Genomic DNA, 24,729 nt, shown 5'->3' on the forward strand with positions numbered 1-24,729 from the left:
AGCTGGCCATCAATTAGAATCTTCCACAGTGGCTGGTATTACAGGTAGGTGTGCGCTGCAACCACTGGCCTGAGTATTCTGCTTCCTTGAATTAGTCATATTGCTCATTATATAAGTTGTGCATATACCATGTCTGTTTTTCCTCATGATTAAAGTTATCCTCAAGAAGAATTGCACTTCCATTAGTAATTTTGAACTTAAGGTAATTAAACCTAGAAGTTTTTTCTTTGTATTTGTTATAAGTAGCCTTTTCTTTCTTAAGTGCATTTCTTTTCATTTAATTTGAAATATTATCAACAGACAATATATTAACCTACTATGGCATCTACATTTCAGTCAAAGCAGTTGTTGTTTTGTCACCTTTTCTCCTGCTGTTTATTTTCTCCTTTTATATAAAATGTTAGGTTCTGTCCCTCCCAGGGTTTTCCTCTCCCTATTATTCTGCAGATGATTATCCCAGGAGGTGGTTCTCACCTTCATGTTCCCTGTGCTTATTATATTTATTCAGCAGTCTTGATGTTAAATATGTTTTACTTTAATGTTGGCCACAAATACACCAAATGTAACATTACTCATTTTTACTATGTTGAATTTTCTGATTTCCACAATGTCTTTTTTTTCTCTGCCTTGTTGTTTTCTTTCTTTTTCTCTTTTGGAAATTTCTTAAGGTATTATTTTCCAAATTCATTGTATACACTGACTCACTTAAGGAGGATAATTCTCTCATGTCATTTGTCAACAATTTTATTGTGAGTAAAAACTTGGGTATTATTGTACTGTAGTAACAAAGTCAAATCCTATCTGATCTTGTATTTAGTCTGGGGCTTTTAATTTTTAATAGGATTTAATTCCCATCTTCTATGAACCAGAATTCCAGGGAGAGATGAGAATCTTTCAAGTCTCTGTGCTCTCAGTGAGAGTTTCTTGTTCTCCTTTTCTTGATGATACAAGTCATTTGAACATTGGAATCTTGTCGGCCACCAGCTTCCAACTCCTGTCTTCCCAACAGCTCATGTCCAGTATATCAAGTCTTGTTTGGCTTTTCTGTGTTTCTCTTTTGCTTGCTTAATTCTAGTTTTCAATTATCTTTTCGTTACCAGTTCTTAAAAATGTCTTTCTTTTCTGTGAGTCAGACCTTTTTTTTTTTTTGGTTACAGTTGTGCCACAACTTCCTAGTATTGTTTTGTATAAGCTGCCCTGTCCTGTTATTGGCATTTTAGATGTGTTTTTATCCTGGGAAGTATGTACATTTATGCTTTAGAACAAACCACTGTCTTTTTCTGGATTTAAACAAATGTATACAGTCAAATTTTCAATATCAGTAATTTTTGATTGTGGATCCACTAATATTTAAATTATGTATCCTAAAGGAAAGACCTTGTATTGTCTGTACAGATATATGTGCTATTTATGTAACATTTACCTACTTATATGTGATTTCCATGATTAAAATTAGCTGCTGTGTTATGGTTTCAGCCCTGTACCTTTCTTGCTCCCTGATGGACTGGTTCGCTTGGTTAATAAACAGATAAACTGGCATTTGGTTCTTGCAAGGTAAGTATGTATAAAATTTGTATGATTTTTTTCTATCACAGTTAGCTTATAAATTTCATATTGGACATTAATTTGGGGTTATGGCTTTCTTCTTTTGCATTCCTCCTCCTCCTCCTCTTCCTCTTCCTCTCCCTCCCTCTCTTCCTTCTCCTCCTTTCTTCTTTCTTCTTTTTGTCTTATTACCAAACACACTACCACTTTGGTCATGCTTTAGTACTTTTGCTTTTAGTTTGTTTTCAGATAGGCCCTTAAGATTTTTCTGGTTTGAACTGCATTCTTCCTACCTCTGACTCCTGAGTAATAGGAATTATAGGCTTGCACTACCATATTGGTGTAGGGTGCTTATGGCTTTCATTCTTTCTGTCTCTTTCTCTCTTTTAATTTTATCAAGAATTTATTTCAGTCTAGCAAGACTCTCTCTCTCTCTCTCTCTCTCTCTCTCTCTCTCTCTCTCTCTCTCTCTCTCTCTATTGGTGGTATTCTTGGAGTTTGAATTCAGGACCTTTACTTGGCTGGTGTTCTGCCACTTAAGCCACACCCAAAGCTGAACTTTTTGTTGATTATTTTGGACATGGAGTCTAGCAAATTTTTCTGCCCAGGCTATGCTTGAACTGAGATCCTCCATCTCTCAGCCTCCTGAGTAGCTAGGATATAGATTTGAGTCCTCAGTGCCTGTCGTAAATCTCCCCCACTGTTTTGGGGGGGGTGCTAACCCTGAGGCTTGAAATCAGTGCCTTGGCATTATCTCTGCGCTGCTGTACTCAAGGTTAGTGCTCTACCACTCAAGCTCCGCATGGATCTGTTTTCAGCTTTTTGGGTAGTTAATTGGATATAAGAGCCTGGGCTGGCTTTGAACCACGATCCTCAGATCTCTGCCTCTTGAATTACTAGGATTACAGGCGTGAACCCCTAGCGCCCAGCTAAATTCTTTTTCGTATATATGAGTGGTTTTGTTTTGGCATGTTAATTCAGTGTATATTGAATCATTTTCTATGATTTTTGTACTCATATAATCATCTAATTGTAAAGCCAAAATGTGCAGAAGTAGAGCAAAATAATGTAGAAATGCTTTTATCTTGTTAAAATAATTCCTTCTGTGTTGAAGACTACTATAAATATTCATAATAGATTTTACTTTCTCCTTTTACCCTAAAAGCAATGGAAAGCTGCTGGCTGCTGTTCAAGATCAGTGTGTGGAGATCAGGTAATTTTTAATATTCTTTCTATATAAGATTTTTGAGAAAAATGGCTTGTTATGTAAGAACTGAGCATTTTAAGCTTTATAAAAGTGGTATTTTTAAAGGGATTTCACTATTAAGTCACATAAATTTGTGTCAAACAACAACTTATGAGTGGTACTTTCTTAGGGTAGTGGGCTGTCTCCCCATCTCCCACGTCTGCATTTACCATTCATTATGTCTCCTGAGGCAGTAAAGGCTTATACTGTCTGTCTCTGGAAATCTCTCTTACTTGGCTTGTTACTGCTGTGCCAGCCAAGCACATAGAAGCTCTGGTAGGGACAGCTTTGCTGCACTGTAACCAAGGTTCACATATTACTTGAGGCCAGCACTATATGATCTGTACTATTATCTACCTGCTCAAAACTCTCAATATTATTAAATATATAAAAGACTTCTATAAGCTGATATTTCCAAGTATTTTATTCATTCATTCATTCATTCATTCATTTATTCTTGCCAGTCCTGGAGCTTGAACTCAGGACCTTATCTTCTTTTGCTCAAGGCTAGTACAGCACCACTTCTGGCTTTTTCTGTTTATGTGGTACTGTGAAATGGAACCCAGGGCTTCACACATGTGAGGCAAGCACTCTACCACTGAGCCACATTCCCAGCCCCAAATATCTTATCTTTAAACAGTTTATCAGTTATGAAAGAAAAGTGCCAATCCTGGGGAGATGTGCAACACCATACAGAATGTATAGTACCTCTGAAACAGATCAGGCTTATGTCTTGGGTCTCAAAGAATAAGCAATGGGAAGAAAGTTGTAGGTGCCTAGCTGTATCTTGGACTGTTTCCTAGTTTTACTTTAGTAATGAGTGCAAGTGACATTAATCACTTGCTCTAATATGACATTCTTAACCACTTCTCTTGGTGCTGTCTGTGGATAAGAAGTTACTTGTGAATTGCTTCTTCAATTTGTACTTTGGCAGCAGCTACAGATTACAGGTGGTTAATATGTATTTCCTCATTAGTAAAACAATAATTCCTTATGATTATTGGCTGTTAAAAACAGAAGCTAATTAACAGCCATTAAGAACACAACAGACAGCAGTAAAATAAAAGAGTCTTTTGAAAAAGGCATATAAATTCTCTATCCCCAAAGTGAATGCTAAACTATTATGAGTATATGTAGTTTTAATAAAACCAAATATTCATTTCTTTCTCTCTTCCTCAGAAAAGTAGTGATGATTATTTAAAATTGTAGTAAGAGCGAAAGTAATGAGCGATTGCTACTGTCTCCTTTAGCTATTTCCCTAGGCTGTGTGAGGATGCCGTCATCTGTTTTATTTGAAGGAAGACAGAACTTACACTAAGTCCTTTGTCTCAGTCACACAGAGAGAGCCAGGTCCAGTCCAGCCACAGTTTAAAGACTGTGCTGTTTTGCTCTGTTTTACTTAGAAGCTGCACAGGATAATGCCTTAAGGAAAGTTCTTCCTATGTTTATAATTATCTTTAGTTATAACACAACAATAAAATGCTAAATGTATTAACAAGCTTTAAAACATTTAAAATGTAATAGGCAGCTTTTTAAAAGAAATTTGAGAAAATAGAGTCAAATATAAAGAAGGAGGGCTGGCTGTGTGTGGCTAAGTGGTAGACATCTGCATAGCAAGTGTGAGGCTGAGTTCAAACTCCAGTACTGCCAATAAGCAAAAGCAAAAACAAAACAATCCCCCCAAACTAGAAATAGTTTATTATTTTGCTATCCATAGTTTACTATTAATATCTTAGTTTATGTTTTTTGAAACTCTATCTGCATTACAGTGTGAATAATATATACTTTCAGTGTATATTGTGATTTCTGTATGATGCCGGCTTGTGAATTGCTTTAGTAATTTATAAATTTAATTTACATCCTTTAATTTGTTTTCCTTTTATGTGGTTAACCTTTGAGAATTAATGTATTACAAACATCTTTCTTTGTCACATGATAATTATTGCATAATATTTCATTGCACCCATTTAAAATATAACTAATCATCTTAAACTGAATATATTTTTCTCTTTTATAAATTAGGCTACATTGATTTTTTTGATATCTATATAAATCTATAATTGTTTCCTGAGGTTAACTTTATAGAAGTAGATTGCTATGTCAAATGCTTTAAACATTCAAATTTCAGATAATTTTTGTTAAATTATATTTTAGGTTTCCCAGTTTTCTTTTTTGAATAGTTTAAATAATTATATTACTTTGATATATATTACAAGATTACAGATTTTAAATGGGTCACTAATTTAAATTTGGTAATCTATATAGGCTATTTCATTTATTAATATAAGATTTTTTCTTTTTTTTGCCAAGTGATCAAAGTTTGTAATATGATACAGATTACTGGCTCTTACCTAGGATCAATCTGTGGCGCTTTAAAAAATACTTTTTCTTGGGCCTTCTCCCCATTTTATTGAATCAGAACCTTCGGTTTGTATTATGTTGAAACCAGTATTTAAGTCATTTGTGCCAGTCACTGTATTCCACCATAGTTCCCTTTCTGAGGCAATATGAAAGCTGGAAGAAATTAAGAGTGAGTCCTAGAGGCTCAAAGCTGTCTCTGTAAGAGAAGCAATTTAGCATCATCTACGAAATCTGTTTAGACCACTCTGTCTTGTGCATTCATGCAATTTTCTATAGTAGTGTTGTTAGGGTAACAATATTGTTTTGCGTACACGTTTTTTTTTTACAGGTCTGCAAAAGACGATTTTACATCTATTATTGGGAAATGTCAAGGTAAGAGTTTCCAAAGTATTTGTGTGTGTGTATGTGTCTGTGTGTGTGTGTGTGTTCCAGTCTTGGGGCTTGAACTGAGGGCCTAGGTGTTGTCCATTATCTTTTTTTGTTCAAGGCTGATGCTCTATTGCTTGAGCCACAGCGTCACTTCTGACCATTTTTTTTTTTTTGGCCATTCCTGGGCCCAGTGCATGAGTAACCAAATGAGGCTGCTGTCTATTTTTTTTTTTTTTTTTTTTTTTTGCCAGTTCTGGGCTTGAGCTCAGGGCCTGAGCACTGTTCCTGGATTTTCTCAAGGCTAGGGCTCTACCACTTGACCCACAGCACCACTTTTGGCTTTTTGCTACCGAGGAATCGACCCCGGGTCTTCGTGCATGCTAGGCAAGCACTCTACCACTAGGCCAAACTCCCGGCCCTATTTCTGACCATTTTTGCTGATTAATTGGAGATGAGAGTCTTTGGAGTTTCCTGTGTGGGCTGGCACTGAACTGGGATCCTTAGATCTCGGCCTCCTGAGTAGTCAAGTTACATTGTGAGCTACCAGAACCTGGCTCCAAAGTGTCTTCAAAACAAAAATTTCAGAGGTATAATGGTTTAAAATGTTTCTTTTAGATGGGTTTATTTACTTCTAAGAATTGCTAGAACTTTTTTTTTTAACATAGTTAAAATTGAAGCTGATTTTTCTTAGTGCCCTAAATATTTCAATATACACGTATTTTGGAAGGATTTAAAATTTAAATTGTATTAAGAGAAAATCTAAGCCAGTTTTGTAAGTATAGTTTTCGGTATGGATTTAGGGCAACAATGAATAGTTGTTCAGAGTTGGTATGATATGTACTAGTAAACACATCTGGGATTTGATCCTTTTGTCAAATATTCAGCAAGAATGTACTGAGCACAATATTTATGTGTGCACTATGTTACTGAGTGCTTGCATTGTGGATGCAGGCAAAAAGGTGGGGCCTCTGTGAGGCATGGGGTAGCCAACTATTTTATTACAGGCTTTGATAAATCCAATAAGGAGCCATCTTGAACCCAGGTTTGAGATGAGGTTGTTGAGGAAAAGTGACTTTCAGAAAGTAGCCTTACAGTGGAAGCTTGGAGAAGCAAGTGTATGCTTCGGCAGGAGCAGTGTATCATGAAAAGAAGAGAAAAGCTTATACAGGAAAGAGGGTAACATTACGTAGATGCATCTCTTACTATATTACTTAAAGGATCTGTGCTTGTTTTTTTCTGATCTTGTGATCAGTGATGTACTAATAGACTCACAGTGATGGTCAGCTTTCATCCAGTGTCCTTGCTGCATCGGTCGTTGGTCTAGTATTTTACATGCATTTCTCACCTACTTGAAGAGATCTACTTTAGGATTAAACTGAGTGTTTCATGGTGAAGAAAGATGGAGGAGGAAAGCGCAGGTAGTGGTAGAAGCTACATATGGTGGGGTACAGTGGATCCCCCACTTACTCATGGAAGCACTGTCCTTAAGCTCCAGTGAATTCACACTATGAGCCTAAGGCTAGTTTCCTTTTCCTTTTTGTTATTCACAGACATCTATATGTGCTCAAGAGATTATAGATCAACTGTTTGAAGTTTTTGAGTTCCTATATGAATTTTGACATTAATATGATTAGTTTTCCAGATTCATTTTATGCAACTTTGTACATACTAGTAAATAGAGTTCCTAGTAGTTAACCTATGCATAAAATAAATTGCAATTATTTACACAACCATCTCTTCCCTTTTATACTGTATTCCTTCCACTCCCTTGATGGTCACTAGAGCCAGAAAGCTAGAAACTTCTCTTTCTTGCTTACTTGCTTCCTTGCTTTGAGAAATATTTATTAAAAAGCTCTCATGTGCCAAGAGCTGTCTTAGGCCCTGTATATACTATGGGAGCATGATAATGTGCTACCTAAATTTGAGTTTATAGTCTATTTAGAAAGAGAGAAGGTAATGCCTTATAATTGTGTTTAGTGCTACAGTGGCAGAGAATCACCATTAATTGCAGTTTATCAAGTCATGTCACTGTTATAGATGTATAATAGTCACTACTACAGATGTATGGGCCTCTTAACACTTTTTACTTGCTGTACATGCCCTTCAAAATTGATTCTCTCTCTTTTTCTCTTTCTGGAGTTGGTGATCAAATCCAGAGTCTCATGTCTACTAAGGTAGTCTGTCACCTTCCTACCCCCTGCTGCTAAACTGATTAGTCTAATGAGGATTCTGTCAGATTATCCTTTGCATCTGACCTTGTTGCTTTCTATCTATGTGATTTTTGGCAGGTTACTTATTTCTTGGCTATGATTTGGATCTTAGTGTCCCCTGAAGGCTTACATGGTAAAGTCATGGTCATTGCCATGTGTCATTTCTGAAAAATGGGAGAACCTTAGAAAGTGAGGCTTCTGAAGGTCATTAGGGTCTGAAGGTCTGAGGGGTGTCTTGGAACCTGCTCCTTTGCTCCACCATGCATTTTTTTTCTGCACATATTCTACTATTCTCTAGGTCTAAGGAAAAAAGAAACAACTGTGGACTGAAACCTCTGAATCCAAGAGTTAAAATAAATCTTCCTTACAAGTTGATTATCTCAGTTATTTGGTAACTGACAGAAAACTATTATTACTCTCTGAACCTCACTTTTATTTGTAATATATGTGTAATTCTGTAGATGGAGTAATAGAGAAATGTCAGATGATAAGATGCAAAACTTCATACAATGTCTGATATGTAATAGGTACCTGGAATTATTGCTACTGTTATGGATACTTGTTACTGTGATTTTCATTCTACTAGTATCTCTTGATTTTTGTACTATGGAATACAGTTCATAATTTCAAATTCAGGACACTTGACTTTTCACAGTCAGCCTAGCCACTGTGAGAGTGCCCCAGCCAGTTTTGTGTGCTAATGCAAAGTTATGTGAGTTTTCCAGTCCATGCTTCAGTATAACGCCCTCTGTCTGAAAGCTCCCAACTGTACATTGAGTGTCTTGTATGTGTCAAGTCAAATATCAGCTCCTTTGGAAACTCTCTTCCTTGCCCTACCCCATGTTCTTTATTAATTTTTTTGTCTCTGTATTTTGACACCTAACCATAGTCTACGTTTTTGGAGGGTGGTGTAATTCCTGGGAATTTGAACTCAAGGCCTCACTCTTCTTAGACTTGCATTCTACCACTTGAGCCACCCCTCAGACCCTGCTTTTTTTTTTTCCTGTTTATTTGGAGATGAGTCTAGCACACCTTTCTGCCTGGGTTGGCTTTGAACTATAATCCTCTAGATCTAGCCTCCTAAATAGCTAATAGCTAGGATTACAGGTAGGGACTACTGATGTGTGGTACTCCTTTTTTTATTTTGCTGCCAATTAGATCATAAAATTTTGATTGTCTTGTTCTTCTCTTTAAAAAGATTCCTAGTTCCTAGCCTGGTGCCTTACACACACTGGGCACACTAATTTTCACTCTAGCATGTGGATAATAGTATTGAGAGCTAGTCAAATGATTTTTCTTTTTCAGTCGTGGACTTGAACTCTGGGGCTGGGTGCTGTCCCTGAGCTATTCAGCTCAAGGCTACTGTCCTAACTCTTGAGCTATAGCGCCACTTCTGGTTTTCTACTGATTAACTGGAGATAAGAGTTTCACGTTCTTTAGTGCCTGGGCTGGCTTTGAACCTCGATCCTCAGATCTCAGCCTCCTGAGTAGCTAGGATTACAGGCATGAGCTACCTCGTATAGCTTAAGTCAAATGGTTTTTGTGAATGACTGTATGGATAAAATATATTTGCCTATTTTCTGTTGATTGTTTTAGAAACTCATCTATATAAAATATATGTATATGTTATGCATACTATACTGTCAAATCTGTGTCTATGATGAATACACATGCTCTTGTTTTGACACACCATGGATGGAACAGTATGTATAGATAAGAATCTCCATTTTCATCATGAATCCTTTTGAGAGTAACATAAGATGAATTAGGATTGAACTTGATTACCTAAAGCTTGGCGCTCTGGAATTTCATAACTTTCCTCTGCAGTAGTTTCCTCTGTAGTGCTTATTAGAATACACTGGACCTAGCTTAGGTAATGACTAAAGGTGAGAGGATAATGTGGGATATTCAATTCTGTATTTCCTGGTGCTGTCCTGCTGGAGTGAGGCCCATGGAGTCTGAGCAAGGCTTCTAGGACTATGCCAAGAATGTTGTGATGATCCGTACAGTACACGGGGTCCACTTGGGCTTTAGAATTAGACACCTGCTCTTAGCCAGTAAGTGAGCCAAGAAACCTGCAAGTTTACATGAAAATGGAAGCTGAGCAGTTAGGTATTTCATGCAAATTGTATTTGTTAGAGTTTTTAATGTGTACAGTTAATGTGGCAGCATGGATGAGAAAATGCTTTGGGAACTAATGTTTTATACTATTGGCTTCTGAATATGTGAATTTATGACCTTAACGCTGCATTAATAGCTTCTTTCCATTTCATATAACGTGAGGTAATGATCATTTGCTTGTTATCTGACTCATCTTTGTGGGAATTGCTCCCATATGCCAAATGATGTTTCATATGTATGCCCGGAGAAAAAGAGCCAGATTGTTGATAATGCAGTTTTGAAACTACATATTGCACAGCCTGCAAACAGAAATAGGAGCTATTTGGTTCCACTTTGGTATTTTTCAATTATTGTTTTATAAAAGATAGGCCATTTGAGAATATTTTAAATGTGGATTGCATCTTGTTTTGGCTCTGTTTGCTAGGCATTTATATTAATTCAGCTTTCTCTGTTGGTCTTATATAGTGACCGAAGAAATAGTACATGGAATTAGACATTTTTTTAAGCCTGTTCTATGGTAATTAAAGGATTATTCTCATGTGTTTGAATTTGTGTTGCCATAGAATTCCCTTGCCTATTAGAGCAATGCTAGAACCTACCAGTCCTCCAGTGGCTGGATGGGCCCTTTGCCTGCCTGGTTGCTGTTGGCTCGGTAGCCTTGTCAGTTTACTGCTAGTGTCATACAACAGGCATTTTTATGCCCCTGTTGACATAAAAGATCAAGAAGCATAGACTATAAAACATTCCTTTCAGTACTGTTACTTAGGAAACAGATTATTTTCCCTGTTTTATTTTTAGAGAAATTATTTTTTTTCTTACTGAAAAACTAATATATATTTCTTCCTTCCTCCATCTCTTCCTCTGCCTTTTTGTTTTTGTCTTAGTCATTGTCTTTCTCTCTCTCCCTTTCTCTTTCTCTTCCCTTTTCCCCTTTCCCTTTTCTTCCCTCTCCCTTTTCTCTTTCCTTCTTTTCCCTTTCTCTTCCTCTTTGCCCCTTCCCTCCCTCCCTTTTGCTGTCCCTTTCCCTTCATTTTTTCCTTCTGTTACTTTAATTGGCATTAACTTTGAAAGTTTCCTGTTTAGACCTGTCTTGCTGTAGAATTTTTATTGTGTTACTCCTCACAAGTTTCTTTTAGTTCCATCCTAATTTTACTTAGATCTTTAGCTTCTCTGTGTGTCTGACAGTTGCCATTAAGGTGTTTAGAAATCAAGGTGTATGTGAGAGATTGTTCCTTGAATTCATCACTTGTAGATGAGGAAACTAAGGTCTCTGATCACCCTGTTAAGCATACCTGGTCATTTTTGGCAATGCTGAGAATTGACTTGGTTTGTTATTTCCACTTCCAGTGTGTAATGGGTAATGGACCTCTGCCTGCTCCTTCAGCATGTGGGTGCAGTAGGAGGAAGTGGTGATGAGAGTAATGGACTAAGTAAACATAGCTCCTGATACTTTGGAATTTACAGATTGGTGAATAATGCAGACAATGAAAACTAGACTAACAAATGCATGATTATTTAGGATAAGAGATGTGAAGGAAATGACATCTTTGAGTTGGCTTGCATGCGATATAGAGTGGGGAATTAATATGAAAAGATTTAAAGTAAAGCTTGAAAGATGAGAAGCCAGTGAGGGAGTCAGGAATAGGGGGTCCAAGGAGAGGAAATCAGCTCTGAGGAGGGAAGAGTGGTAAGAATGCAGAGGCTGAAGCTGGTGAGGTGAGCAGATATCAAGTGTCAGGTTTTGCTTGCCTTCTTTTATGGTCAGGCTTTCTGAATATTTTTCAGAAACTCTGATACCAATTCTGAAGAAAATTGTTTAGTAAAGCTCAATATACTGTTCATTCCTTTTCCAAAGCACACAGGTGGCTGGAAAAATCTAGTGATAAAGTCTGTATTTTCACATTATTTTGTGGAAATCTTATCTGGCAATGAGAACATATCTCAATCTTGGTTAAAACACATGCTGTGTTTTCTGAAATCCCTGTTTCTATCCAGCCGTAGTATCAGAAACCAATCCCTTTTAGATAGGATTTATTTCACACAGAAGCAGACTATACCCCAATGTATTCATACCATCAAAGTGAAATAAGAGAAAAGTCTGTTAGCTCAGGTAAAACACGATAGAAAATGGTACATGTGGTTCAGGCACAGCTGTCTTCTTGCTAGTTTTTACTGTGGTTTTTAGTTTATGTGCACATGCACATTTTTAATTCTCATGTTTATCATTTGGTTTCTGTCTTCTTCCAAATTTGATTTTTTTTTCAGTTGTCTGAAGAAACAAAACTGATTTTCATTTCATTTTACTCCTACTTAAAAATGTTTTTTTTTTTCCAGAATGTATGCAGTGTCTTGTTAGGATTTAATCAAATCTATTAGACTGTCCTTTCTCTAAAGACCTAGGCTTTTTGTAGTATATTTTTTGCTTATTCCTAGACGAACTGAAGACACTTAATGGTGTCTTGTGGACTCTCCTCATGCTTTAGAAACATGTTACAGATGGCAAGAAGAGTCTTGACTTCTACACAGTGCATCTGTCTTGTATGTGGCGAAGACTTCCATGACAATTCACACTGAATTGTTGCATGTTCGTGAGGATGTTAGTCCCTTCCTGTTACCTTGCGCTATTGGTGCAGAGTATCCAAGATGCTTGAGCCTCTCTCATTCAATTATTATGTCTCAGGTCCCAGTACAGCAATGTTGAATAAGACACTGATTTTGAAGGAGCTCAGAATAGGGCAAAATGGTATACAGGCAGTATAATACGATTTGACAAATGATGTGACACATAGTTCCAGTGTTGAGCAAAACGCTTGCCTTCCAGCTTGCTAAGCAGGCATTCCTCCCACATTGTACTTTGCTCATTATTATTATTATTATTATTATTATTATTATTATTATTATTATTTGCCAGTTCTGAGGCTTGAACTCAGGGCTTGCGCACTGTCCTTGAGCTTTCTCAAGGCTAGCGCTCTACCACTTGAGCCACAGCACCACTTCTGGCTTTTTGTATGTGTATGTGGTACTGAGGAATTGAATCCAGGGCTTCGTGCATGCTAGGAGAGCACTGTACCACTAAGTCACACTCCTGGCCCCTTTTCTCTATTTTTGAGTTGGGTCTTGTGTTCTTGTCTTGGCATGTGCCTGGGATAATATATTATGTCAGAATAACAGGCATGTGCCATTGTATCTGCCTCTTCACTGAGAATGGAGTCTTGTGATTTTTTAAAAAAAATTAATTAATTAATTATTTTGGTGCCTGGGCTGGTTTTGAACTGTGATCTTACCATCTTAGCCTCCCAAGTTGCTAGAATTACAGATGTGAGGCACTAGTGCCTGGCTGAAAAATAACAACTTAAAAAATGTCACAATGGAACATTATTAAAGACATGTACCCCTAGGCCCAGCTGTGGACATTTTAATAATGAATCTTCCAGTTTATGAACATGAAATGTCTTTCCATATTTTGTGACTGATATTCTTTCATCAATGTTTATAGTTATCATTGTAAAAATCTTTCACTATTGTGGTGAAATTTATTCCCAAGTATCATATCTTTTTGTGACTGTTATAAATAGGATTGCTTTTTAAATTTGTATTTCAGAAAATTTGTTATTGTGTGTAACGTTTTTTTTTTTTTTTTTTTGTGGTGCTGGAATTGAATCCTGTGCCTCCCATGTGCTAAGTCAACATTATAACACTAAACTACAATCCCCAGCTCTTGCTACTGCTTTTTGCTTGTTGATTTTATACCTTGTAACTTTGCTAAATTCATTTACTTCGGGCAGTTTTGATGTGGTTTTTGGGGTATTCTGTATATAAAAGGGTATCATCTACGGTAACTGATTTCTCTGATTTCAGTGACTATTAGGATTGTGTTGAAAGAAAGTATAAAGGGGACATTCTTGTCTTATTCCATATCTTAGAGAGAAAGCTTTTTAGCCTGTTACCATTGACTTATGTTATGTTAACTGTTGGATTATCATTGAGGCCATATGCCTGATTTGTTTAGTTCTTTCATCAGGAAGAGATGCATTTTATCAAATGGCTTTCTGTATCAATTGAGGTAACTATGCAGTTCCTGCCCCACATGCTGTTGAAGGACAGATGTGCTATGTTGTTTTTATTGATTTCTGTACATTGAGCTATCCTTGCATTCCTGTAATAAGTCTTGTTAGATTATGGGGTTGGTTTTTAGTATGCCATTGAATTTGGTTTGGTAACATTTTGTGGAGAATTTTTACAACTGTATTCATCAAGGATATTACGGTGTACTTTTCTATTTATGTATATCTTGGAAATATGAACATTATAGAAGATGTTTGGAAAAATTCTCTCCTCTTCAAGATTTTGGAATGTTTCAAGAATTGGTATCAGGTAGAACTCATTATGAAGCCATTTAGTTTGCGATTTTATTTGGTGGGAGATTTTTTCATACTGATTTCATCTCATTACAAGTTATTGGTTTGTTGAGGTTTTCTATTTTTACATGATTTCCTTTTGGTAAGGTCTATACATGTACACGATGTAAGTCCAGGCTTGTTGGTGTGTTGTTACTGTTTTAGTCATAGTGGATAATCCAAGCATGAGTTTGTCCCAAATCTGCAATTGATATATTTAGCTTTAACCAGGGGTACCTTAGAAGGATATTCTACTGTCTCCAGCCCTTCCCTCTGGCCGGAGTAGACCCAGACCTCTTGCTCACAGTCATTGATCTCAGGTAGTACACTTCTGGATTCTGGTAGAATTTGCAGAGTTACTGTGACAAGCCAGTTCTACATACCTTCTACATACCTAATTGTTTTCAGTTCCTTTAGTATTTTGAATTATATTCCTGAGCCTTTTTACCAGACTAGAATATGCTCAGCATCCTTCAGACCTCTGGCATCAGTGGCTTTGCTTCTGAACTAAATTGAGCAAAGTTGGCAATGGCTTGTACTTGAACTTGAAATGGGTTTGTGGGGATTACTCTTCAGTGTTGAATGAAGCATGAGAGGTAATGTAATCAGGTAGAAATTGTAATTACTGTGTCAGCTATCTTTATAACACATTATTAAAAGCCCCTCTTGTTTTTTTGTTCTAGTTCCCAAAGACCCCAGGCCTCAGTGGAGACGGGTGGCATGGAGTTATGATTGTACACTGCTTGCCTATGCTGAGAGCACTGGGACTGTGAGGGTGTTTGACCTCATGGGAAGTGAGCTCTTCGTCATTTCCCCGGTGGGTGCATACTTGAATAACTTTTTTTTTTTTGCTTTTTCAGGTATAGTTACTTCAGTGTAGGAATGTGAAGCGGAAAAATACAAGTAAACCAAAATAATAAGCTATGAACTTAAAATAGTCAATCTTGTTGGAGATTTATATCCATGTACTACTTTTTCTTTGTATTTCATATTTTTTAGATGCAAACTATCTCGAACTAAGTAAATAATCGAGAGAGTTAATATTCAATAAAACTTGAGAGCAGTAATACTTAATAAGACCTTGAGTATAAGGATTTATTGAGCCAGGACGGGCTAGTGAGAAAAAGAAAGGACCAGGTTACACGACAAGGTCTCACAACTTCAGCAGTGAGGCTAGGTAGCACTGGGAAATGTCTGCTGGCCCTAGAGTTAAGAGTGTTTTTGTAAACTTTAGGAAAGGAGAAGCACTGTTTATATTGAACCTACAGTGTCTATAGAGAGCAGTTTGTGGACAATGTAAAGCAGGGAAAGCTTGGTATGTAGAAGAACAGTCCACAGGAGAAATAATACCTGCTTTTGGACTGGTGATGTTAGCATGAAACTGGGCCTGGTGGTAACCTGTGCCAGGATTAAAATCATCACACTTTCAACAGTCTTTTTGTGGGCTTCCTCCAATCCTGTTTACTGACTAACTTTCCCTATCACCTTTCCATCCTCGTAATTAATTTTAGACCATCTCAATTTGTGTTATAAAATTGCACTAAGGGAAAGAAATCAATGAGTTGTCACAACCAGAATCACTTCTAGCAGACTTAGACTTAGAGTTTGTTCCTTTTTTTTTTTTGGTGGGTCATGGGGCTTGAACTCCATTTGGACGCTGTCCCTGAGCTCTTCAGCTCAAGGCTATTACCCTATCCCTGGGCCTGGGTATTGTTCCTGAGCTCTTTAGGTCAAGGCTGCTACTCTCCCCTTAAGCCAAGCCCCACTTCCCGTTTTCTAGAGGTTAATTGGAGATAAGAGTCTCAGGTCCTTTTGTGCCCAGGCTGGCTTTGAACCTTGATCCTCAGATCTCAGCCTCCTGAGTAGCTAGGATTACAGGTGTGAGCCACCATGCATGGCTGAGTTTGTTCCTTTAAAATGGGTGGAAATTAAAAGAGCAAGTAGAAAAAAACAATGATGGCAATAACTTGTATTTTCATATTGCTTTATGCTTTATTAATGACACTGATTTTAATTCTAAGTATTCATAGCAATCCTTGGAGTAGATTGGTCAGATATCATTTCTATTTAAATGTCTACAAAGCAGAAGTGAAGGGAACAAAATGACTTTCTGGATAGCCCAGTACTAATTGCCTCCTGAAGTTTAGTGCTTTCTAGTTTATCTCCTCGTTCTTTAGGTGAATAAGAAATCTGGATGCATTTTAGACTGTAGCCACAGTACTGGTACAGAGGTTTAATTTTGGGGGTTCCCACATTTCAAGGTTAGCCATTTTCCCTAAGAAAGCAAGAAAAGTAACAGTAGCAAGGCAGGAAAGGATTTTAATCAACATGGCCACTTTGAGAAGATGGAAGCCAGGTTTAAGTAGAGGAAGAATTGGGGCAGGGTAAGAGGGATGAGTGATTCAGTCTCAGTCAGGCTGTGGTCTGGCTGGTCATTTTCTCAGGGTAATTGCAGGTTGAGTCCAGAGCAGTCCTCATCTCTTGAGGGCACTGTCTGATTCCCTCAACATGGTTACTTTTGTTGGCACCTGGGATCCTTAGTTTTTCTTGTATTTTCTTCTGTTTAAAGGGTAATCTGATAATTTTGGAATCAAAGGTAATTGCAGGTTTAAGTCAGAAACTGGATACTTGGGATCCCTCTTGGTTGGAGGTGTATGTAAAAGTAGACAGTAAGGTAGTTCAAGCTATGCCATTTTTGTAGCTTCCTCCTGAAGGCAGGGGAGAAGTTAGGCATTACCAGAAAGCAGAGTGTGTGTTTAAATGAGCAAGAATTGCCCACCGTAAATAAAGGAGACATTTCTAAAATGAAGGCAGAGAGCTCACATTTCCATCCTGCTATCGGTTTGTTTAGGGACTCAATAAAAGTCACTGTTTTTAAGCAAAAATTTTACCCTCTGTAACACTGCTTAGGAGCCGGGGGGCAGGGAAAGGGGGACCAAGACATGAGAAAGGGTATCAATGTATGTGAAGTAATGTACCTTCTATCTGGTGAATATAATGTAACCCTTCTATTAATTACAATAAAAATATATGAAAAAAAAAGAAAGAAAGCCAAAACCAAAACATATTACTGATTGCCCAGACTCAGTGCACAGAAATTTTATTTCACTGATCTGAGTAGGAGCTTGGAGTCCTGCAAGCACTTCCACGTATTCTAATGAGAAGCTTATGATGATACATGATGATAGAGAGTGTGATTTTCATCCAGAAAGAACGAGTGGAAAAGTATGGAAAAAGTACACTGGGTTTATAGGAGAAAAGTCCTTTAAAACCAAAGTAAGTTTCATATTACTACTTTCTATACCAGTGCCATCTCATGGGACTAAAACGAGGGCTATATATGTGCTCGGAAGTAATTTTAAATTTTCAAGCAGCTGTAATAACAGGTAATATTTAAGAATATACTTCAGTTAATCCCATATGTCAGATGGATTAATATTACCACAGGTAATCATTATGTTATTTTTATTTATTTATTTTTGGTGGTACTAGGGTTTGAACTCCAGTGCTCTACCACTGGAGTCATACTGCCAGTCTTTTTTGTTGTAGTTACTTTTCAGCTGTAATCTTGCCTTTTGTCTGGACTGGCCTGGGTCACACTCCTGCCTTTTGTGCTAGATGGTAGTTGGGATGGCAGTTATATATTACCACACTAGCCTTTCAAAGGTTAAGGATGGGTCTTGCTAATTTTTTTTTTTTTTGCCAAGGCTGACCTCAAACAATGACCCTGCCAATCTCCATCTCTGGAGTAGTGAGTTACCACCATACCTGGAATAAATGTTGTTAGTGAGATACTTTAGCTTTCTTTCCTTGGTATTAAATCTTTGAAATTTGATATGTACAATTGTATTTATTGTGCATCTCAATTCAAACCAAGCAGGTGACAGATATTCCTTACATGATTCTGGACTATGAGCAATCATTTTCTCTACCCTCTTAAATGTTGCAAATTAAATTGATGAGAGATAGATGAACAGGAAAAATGGCATGCAATTTCTGTTGGCGATAATACTTTTGCATCTGTGGAGCTTCACAAAAACCTGAAAACTCAGAGAAGCAGATGCAGAGACATCTATGCTATCTTAAAAGGGGCTGTAAATTGTGGAGAAGTGACTAGGCAAGGAAAGAGAATTTGAGCTATAGAGTTGGCACACTAGGGTAATGTAAGAAAGAGATGAAGCAAACTGATAGCAGGTAAGGATTATTCAAGATCTGTTTCTGTAGACTCCTTTTGGTATGACTCCTGTTTTCCTTTTCATGGAACAGAGTGGGCACTTTCAGTAAGAGCTTTATGTCTTTCTCTTAGGCAGATAAGGGGCAGAGACAGACCATCCCTGTATGTGTTGCTTGAGTTGTCTCCAGCTCATCTGAAGTGACATATCTTGCAGTGCTATGATTTGATAACTTTTAGTGATGATAGCTGTATTGTGTAGGTGTCCCAAGAACTCAGGCTTTGAGTCAGATTGAGTGGATGGAAAAAGGTTGACATGGAGTGTTTTAAGTATCCTTTTCTTTAAGTTGCTGATTGGGCAAATGGAACAATAATTAGAGGGTTTAAATTTTTTTTTTTTTTTTTTTTTTTAAGCAAAGGCTGCTGCTGGCAGTAGAAACTGGGATTGGAAAGCTTATATCTGGAAAGAGGCTCTTAAGAGCTCTCTGAGGCTGAATAGCATTATTACTTTTCTTTTTTAGCAATCAATGTATAATTTGGATAGAAATTTGCCTACCTAGATGAGCATCTCATCCAAAGAGGGTGTTGTGGCTCTAAGCCTTGGTTGGGAGGGCTGGTCTAGACCTGAGTGTCTAAGAAATGCCTTAGATATTCATTTATGCATATGTCAGCTTATATCTAGAATCTCATTAGTAACATTATATCCCCTTCTTCCACAGGAATCTAGTTTTGCTGGTGATTTGAGCTATGCCATTGCTGGCTTGATATTTTTAGAATACAAAGCAAGCGCACAGTGGTCTGCAGAACTCCTGGTCATCAATTACCGAGGAGAGCTTAGAAGTTACCTTGTGAGGTAAAGTTCTACTTGGGAATTAGACTTGACATATAATCTTTATCTTTCTTGTTTAGTGTCAGATACCAGAAATTTAAAATTTCTTTTAACATTATGAAAAATTGCCAGTATAATATATAAAAATGAATATAATAAAATGAATGATTTGAGTATATCATGCACTTGGATCCTATAACTAGAATCTACCATTCTTTCTTTTTTTAAATTGTATTTTATTGCCAGGATAACATATAGAGGGGCTACAGTTCAAGAATATACTATTCTTTCTATGTCATAATTTTACCCATCTTCATCCTTCTCTCTAGATATTAATAAATCTTTTAGCATATTATAGAATAAGGACAAGATATTAGTGTAAGGTTTGTCAAAAGGAAACCATGCAGTTCAGGAGAAGAGGGTTTACTGCGTGAGGAAAGAGCAGGCTCCTGCCACCCAAGATGGAGTTGGGTGAGCAAGAGAGCTTAGGGCAGGAAGTGAGAGATTATATAGGGGGAGGGGTATAGACACAGTGGAAGTGGATGTGACCTCAGAGGATGGGGAAATTCCTCAGTGGGGACCTCCCACTGCTCCCAGGCATGCCAGTTGCCAGGGTTACAGGTGCTGGGCGGGGATTTCCAGGGTGCAGGGGGAGAGAGCCGAGGGAAGAAGTCATTTCTTCCAGGCAGACTTAACAGTTAGTACTCGACTACTTTAGTGTACCTGTCATTAGAGTTCAATATTAGTTTATAGATTTTTTTTTGAGATAAAATTTCATACAAAGGCTGAGCATGGTGGCTCATGCCTCTAATCCTAGCTACTCAGGTGGCTGAGATCTGAGGATCTCAGTTCAAAGCCAGCCCGGGTACTAAAAAGTCTGTGAGTCTTATCTCCAATTAATCACAAGAAAATCGGAAGTGGTGCTGTGGCTCAAGGGGTAGGGGGGGTAGGGCAGTAGCCTTGAGCTGAAGAGCTCAGGGACAACGCAAGGGCCCAGAGTTCAAGTCCCATGACTGACAAATAAAAAAATACATACAGCTGCAAAATCTTCATTGTACCCATTTGTGGGTTGTGACAAATGCATACATTTGACCAATTCAAGCCTTTTACTAAGATACAGAATGTTGCTGTCATGGTAGGATGTTGTCTCGTGCCCCTTTGCAGTGCAAGCCTTTTGCATCTCTCCTCAGAATGAGTTTAAATTTAATAACAGTTTTTCTGATTGAAGTAGTTTACCATTGAGAAGTCATCTAGGATAATCTCTTCTTGTTTAAGCCTTCGTTGCAATTGAGCTATATATAGCATTGCTTATTCATTTTACTAATAATTAGCATTTTGTAACTATGTAGACATTCATATACCAATACATGAATATCTCAGGATTTGTATTTCTCATCCTCTGTTGATAGATTTGTAAGTTTCTCATTTGGGGGTTATGGCAAATACAGCTATCATACACATTCTTTTTTTTTTGCCAGTCATGGGCTTGAGCTCAGGGCCTGAGCACTGTCCTTGGACTTTCTCAAGGCTAGAGCTTTACCACTTGAGCCTCAGCACCATTTCTGGCTTTTTTCTATGTATGTGGTACCGAGGAATTGAACCCGGGTCTTCGTACATGCTAGGCAAGCACTCTACCACTAGGCCAAACTCCTGGCCCCCATACACATTCTTGTATGAGTCATTATGGATGTGCGGTTTAGTTTTTCCTCAGTCTTTATCATCCAGTAGGATTGCTGGCTTATAGGGCAGATGTAGTTTATTTATATATTTATTTTTGGTCACTCATGGGACTTGAACTCTGGGACTGGGCATTGCCCTTGAGCTCCTCAGCTCAAGGCTACTGCCCTACCCCTTCAGGCACAGCACCACTTCTGGTTTTCTAGTGGTTTTCTGGAGATAAGAGTCCCATGAACTTAATGCCCAGGCTTGCTTTGAACCATGATCCTCAGATCTCAGCCTCCCAAGTGGCTAGGCTTACAGGAGTGAGCCATCACACTCAGCTTATAGTTTATTTTGTATAAGACTTCATCAGACTTTTTACTAACATTCCTATTGTAATATGATAGAGTTTTGGTTGTTTTACATTCTCAACCATAAAATTACCCCTGTCAGTTAAATAATCTTTTATTTGTTCTTCACTGATATTCATTGTAGTTTAATGGTGTCTATTTCTTATTTACCTTCTTAAACTTAGTGTTGGAACAAACCAGAGCTACCAGGAGAGCCACAGTTTCAGCTTCAGCAGTCATTACCCACATGGGGTGAACACCGCTGTCTACCATCCTGCTCACAGGTATGCAGCATTTGGCCTTTTGCTCAGTAGACAATTAGGTAGCTGTGGAAATCTTGGCATAGACTTTGAGGCTTTCTTTGGTATTCTTGTGTGTAGTGACATTTCTGTAATATTGTTATCTACTGATCATTCATGCTTACCTGTCTGGTGACTCAACTTCTCCAACCAAATAGGATGCTGGAAATCTTACTGAAGAATTTTTTTCTTTGAAGCTTCTGCTCTTTTGAAAATTCTAATGACACTTTTTTTCTAAAATCTATTTTTGTCTTGGTAAAATGAGTATAACATCTAAGTCAGCATTATTGAGAGAACTCTTAAGTTATCCGTAGAAAGTGTCTTGTGACAAGGTGTTAATTTCTCCCCTTTTACCTCTCCAGTTAGAGCTAATTGCTTGTTGCTGGCTCAGTTCTTCCTAGTAACTGTGTCCATTCTTCATATATTATACATTACCCTTCTCTGTTACTTGTCATCTGCATTCAGGTTTATAGGAAACTTTAGGCATGTCTACCTCCAGTGAGTTTCCACCTTTAATTTTTTTTTTGTTTTTTGGTTTTTGTTTTCGTTGGACTGGAGCTTTAGCTGAGGGCCTGGGTGCTGTCCCTGAGCTCTTCAGCTCAAGGCTACTGCCTTACCCCTTGAGTCACAGCTCCACTTCCTGTTTTCTGGTGGCTAATTGCAGATAAGAGTCTCATGGACTTTAGTGCCCAGGCTGGATTTGAACTGCGATCCTCAGATCTCAGACTCCTGAGTAGCTAGGATTATAGGTGTGATCCACCTTGTTTGGCTTTTGCCTTTAATTTTGACATCTGAGAATGAAGTTTATACATATTTTAGCTGTTAGTCACACTGTTTGGTCTCTAAATGCAGCATGTCACATTTTGGATCAGATGAACCTTACTTAATAAAGTTCTGAAGTTTGGAATGAACGTGTGTCTGTTGACAAATCCTTGTGTGATTCTTTTTCCTGTTGGATTTTTTTTTTTTTTTTTTTTTTTTGTCAGTAATGGGGCTTGAACTTTGGGCCTGGGCACTGTCCCTGAGCTCTACAGCTGAAGGCTCCTGCCCTACCCCTGGGCCTGAGCATTGTCTCTGAGCCCTTCAGCTTAAGGCTACTGCCCTACCCCTTGAGCCACAGTGGCACTGCCACTTCCGCTTTTCTAGTGGTTAATTGGAGATAAGAGTCTCTTGTCTTTAGTGCCCAGGTAGGCTTTGAACCACAGTCCTCAGATCTCAGCCTCCTGAGTTGCTAGGATTATGGGCATGAGCCACTGTACCTGGTTTTACTTTATCAGTTTTAATTGGGTGGTTTAGTCTTAATATTTTAGTATGCTCTTGCTATTAATTCTTACAGTTAGTGCTTTATACTGACAAGGCAGGCATGGTTGTACATACCAATAATCTCAGCATTTATGAGACTGAGGTAAGGGGGTGTGAATTTGAGGTCAGCTGGGGTATACAGCAAGACTTTGTCTCAGAAAATAATTAATAAAAGTTGCCAAGTTTTACCCCTTGCCACTGAATATAAATTCCAGAATTTAGTATGTTTCATCTTCTAGAAGAGGTCTCTGTCAGAACTCTCTGACCTGTTCCCATTGAGATTTCAAGTACCATATAGTTCTTACTTTGGGCTTTCATCCTCATCCTGAGAATTGCTTCACATTTTTCTCTTGTTGCATGACCTGCTTTGGTCTCTTACCTTTTCTTTCTTGAATTAGTTCGATATTTTGGTGGGTCACAACCTTCTGAAATCTTGTGAGGAAGAGTACATGGGGAGGTAGCTTTTGAGAGTTTGAATATCTGAGAATGGCTTGATGCTGTCTTCATGTTTAATTGACAGCTTGATCTGACAGAACTATAGGCTGGAAATAATTCTCTTAGAATTTTGAAGCTATTGCCTTTTCTTTTTTTCTTGCTCTTTTTTCTAAAATCTATTTTTGATTCTTTCTCTGCTTTCTGTCCATTTTCCCTTTAGCAACTAACCTTTTCTGTTTTCTCTCAATGTCCTGACATTTTACCCATTGTGACCTGGATTTGCTTTCTTAATATTGAACATGCTACTGCCTTCGTTTGGGTATTTGCAAGTCCCCACTGCTGAGAAAATTCTTTGAGTGTTTTTGTTTTTGTTCCCTGCCCCCCACTTCCCCATTTTATCCCTTAGCTTTCCCTGGAATTTCTAGAAAGTGTGTCTCCTGGAATCATTTTCAGTTTTCCCATCACCCAAATACAGATAGTGGGCTTTAGGGGAGCTTTGGTAGTACTAGAGAAAACGGGCATAGTGACGTGGGCCTCTGCTTTTTGTGTTTTCGTATATTCTTTTCTGGCCAGAGAATTAATTCACTAGGCATACTTTCTGCTCTGAGGTCATATTACTCATCTAAGGAGATCACAATTCACTTAGTTTTTAAAAGGAGTGTCTTGGTCTTAGATGCTAGTCAGTCCTCTTCTCTTCTCTTCTCTTCTCTTCTCTTCTCTTCTCTTCTCTTCTCTTCTCTTCTCTTCTCTTCTCTTCTCTTCTCTTCTCTTCTCTTCTCTTCTCTTCTCTTTTCTTTTTGTTTCCAGTCCTGGGCTTGAGTTCAGGGTCTGAGCACTGTCCTTGGACTTTCTGAAGGCTAGAGCTCTACCACTTGAGCCTCGATGCTAGTCCTTTCTTAAAATGATTAATTTTAATGTTGCTACCTAAAGGCACATTTTTTTTAGCAGTAAACATCTTAATTATTATTATTTTTTTGTTTGTTTATGGGTCATGGGACTTGAACTCGGCCTAGGCATTAGGCACTGTCCTTGAGCTCTTCAGCTCAAGGCTACCTCCCTATCCCTATCCCTGGGCCTGGGCATTGTCCCTTAGCTCTTCAGCTCAAGGCTACTACCCTATCCTTGAGCCAAGCCCCACTTCCCATTTTCTAGAGGTTAATTGGAGATAAGAGTCTGAGTTCCTTTTTGTGCCTGGGCTGGCTTTGAACCTTGATCCTCAGATCTCAGCCTCCTGAGTAGCTAGGATTACAGGTGTGGGCCACTGCACCTGGGTAAGGGGAAGCTTCTTATTAGAATTTACAATGTTTAACAAAGAGAAGGGAAAGAAAAGTTACTCCTTAAGTACAACTCTCAATAGAGTGGCCACTATTGTAGGTGACATCATTTTCATATATAAGATGTTTAAAATCTTTTAGTAACTTTACTTCCATCTTAG

At 38.0% G+C, this 24,729-nt stretch overlaps 1 protein-coding gene across 1 annotated transcript in view; it reads left to right on the top strand.

Annotated features, from left to right (window-relative positions):
- Nbas (NBAS subunit of NRZ tethering complex) overlaps positions 1–24,729 on the top strand; it is a 262,549-nt gene that overhangs the window by 8,194 nt on the left and 229,626 nt on the right. The window contains exons 4-9 of the mRNA XM_090337434.1: positions 1,477–1,554; positions 2,711–2,758; positions 5,481–5,524; positions 14,933–15,066; positions 19,140–19,273; positions 21,444–21,542. Of these exons, the coding sequence (XP_090193560.1) occupies positions 1,477–1,554; positions 2,711–2,758; positions 5,481–5,524; positions 14,933–15,066; positions 19,140–19,273; positions 21,444–21,542 (537 nt within the window). The remainder of the gene's footprint in view (positions 1–1,476; positions 1,555–2,710; positions 2,759–5,480; positions 5,525–14,932; positions 15,067–19,139; positions 19,274–21,443; positions 21,543–24,729) is intronic.

The sequence above is a fragment of the Megascapheus bottae genome, chromosome 7, assembly GCF_031878675.1.
Source record: "Megascapheus bottae isolate mThoBot1 chromosome 7, mThoBot2.hap1, whole genome shotgun sequence".
In the NCBI taxonomy this organism is placed as follows: Eukaryota; Metazoa; Chordata; class Mammalia; order Rodentia; family Geomyidae; genus Megascapheus; species Megascapheus bottae.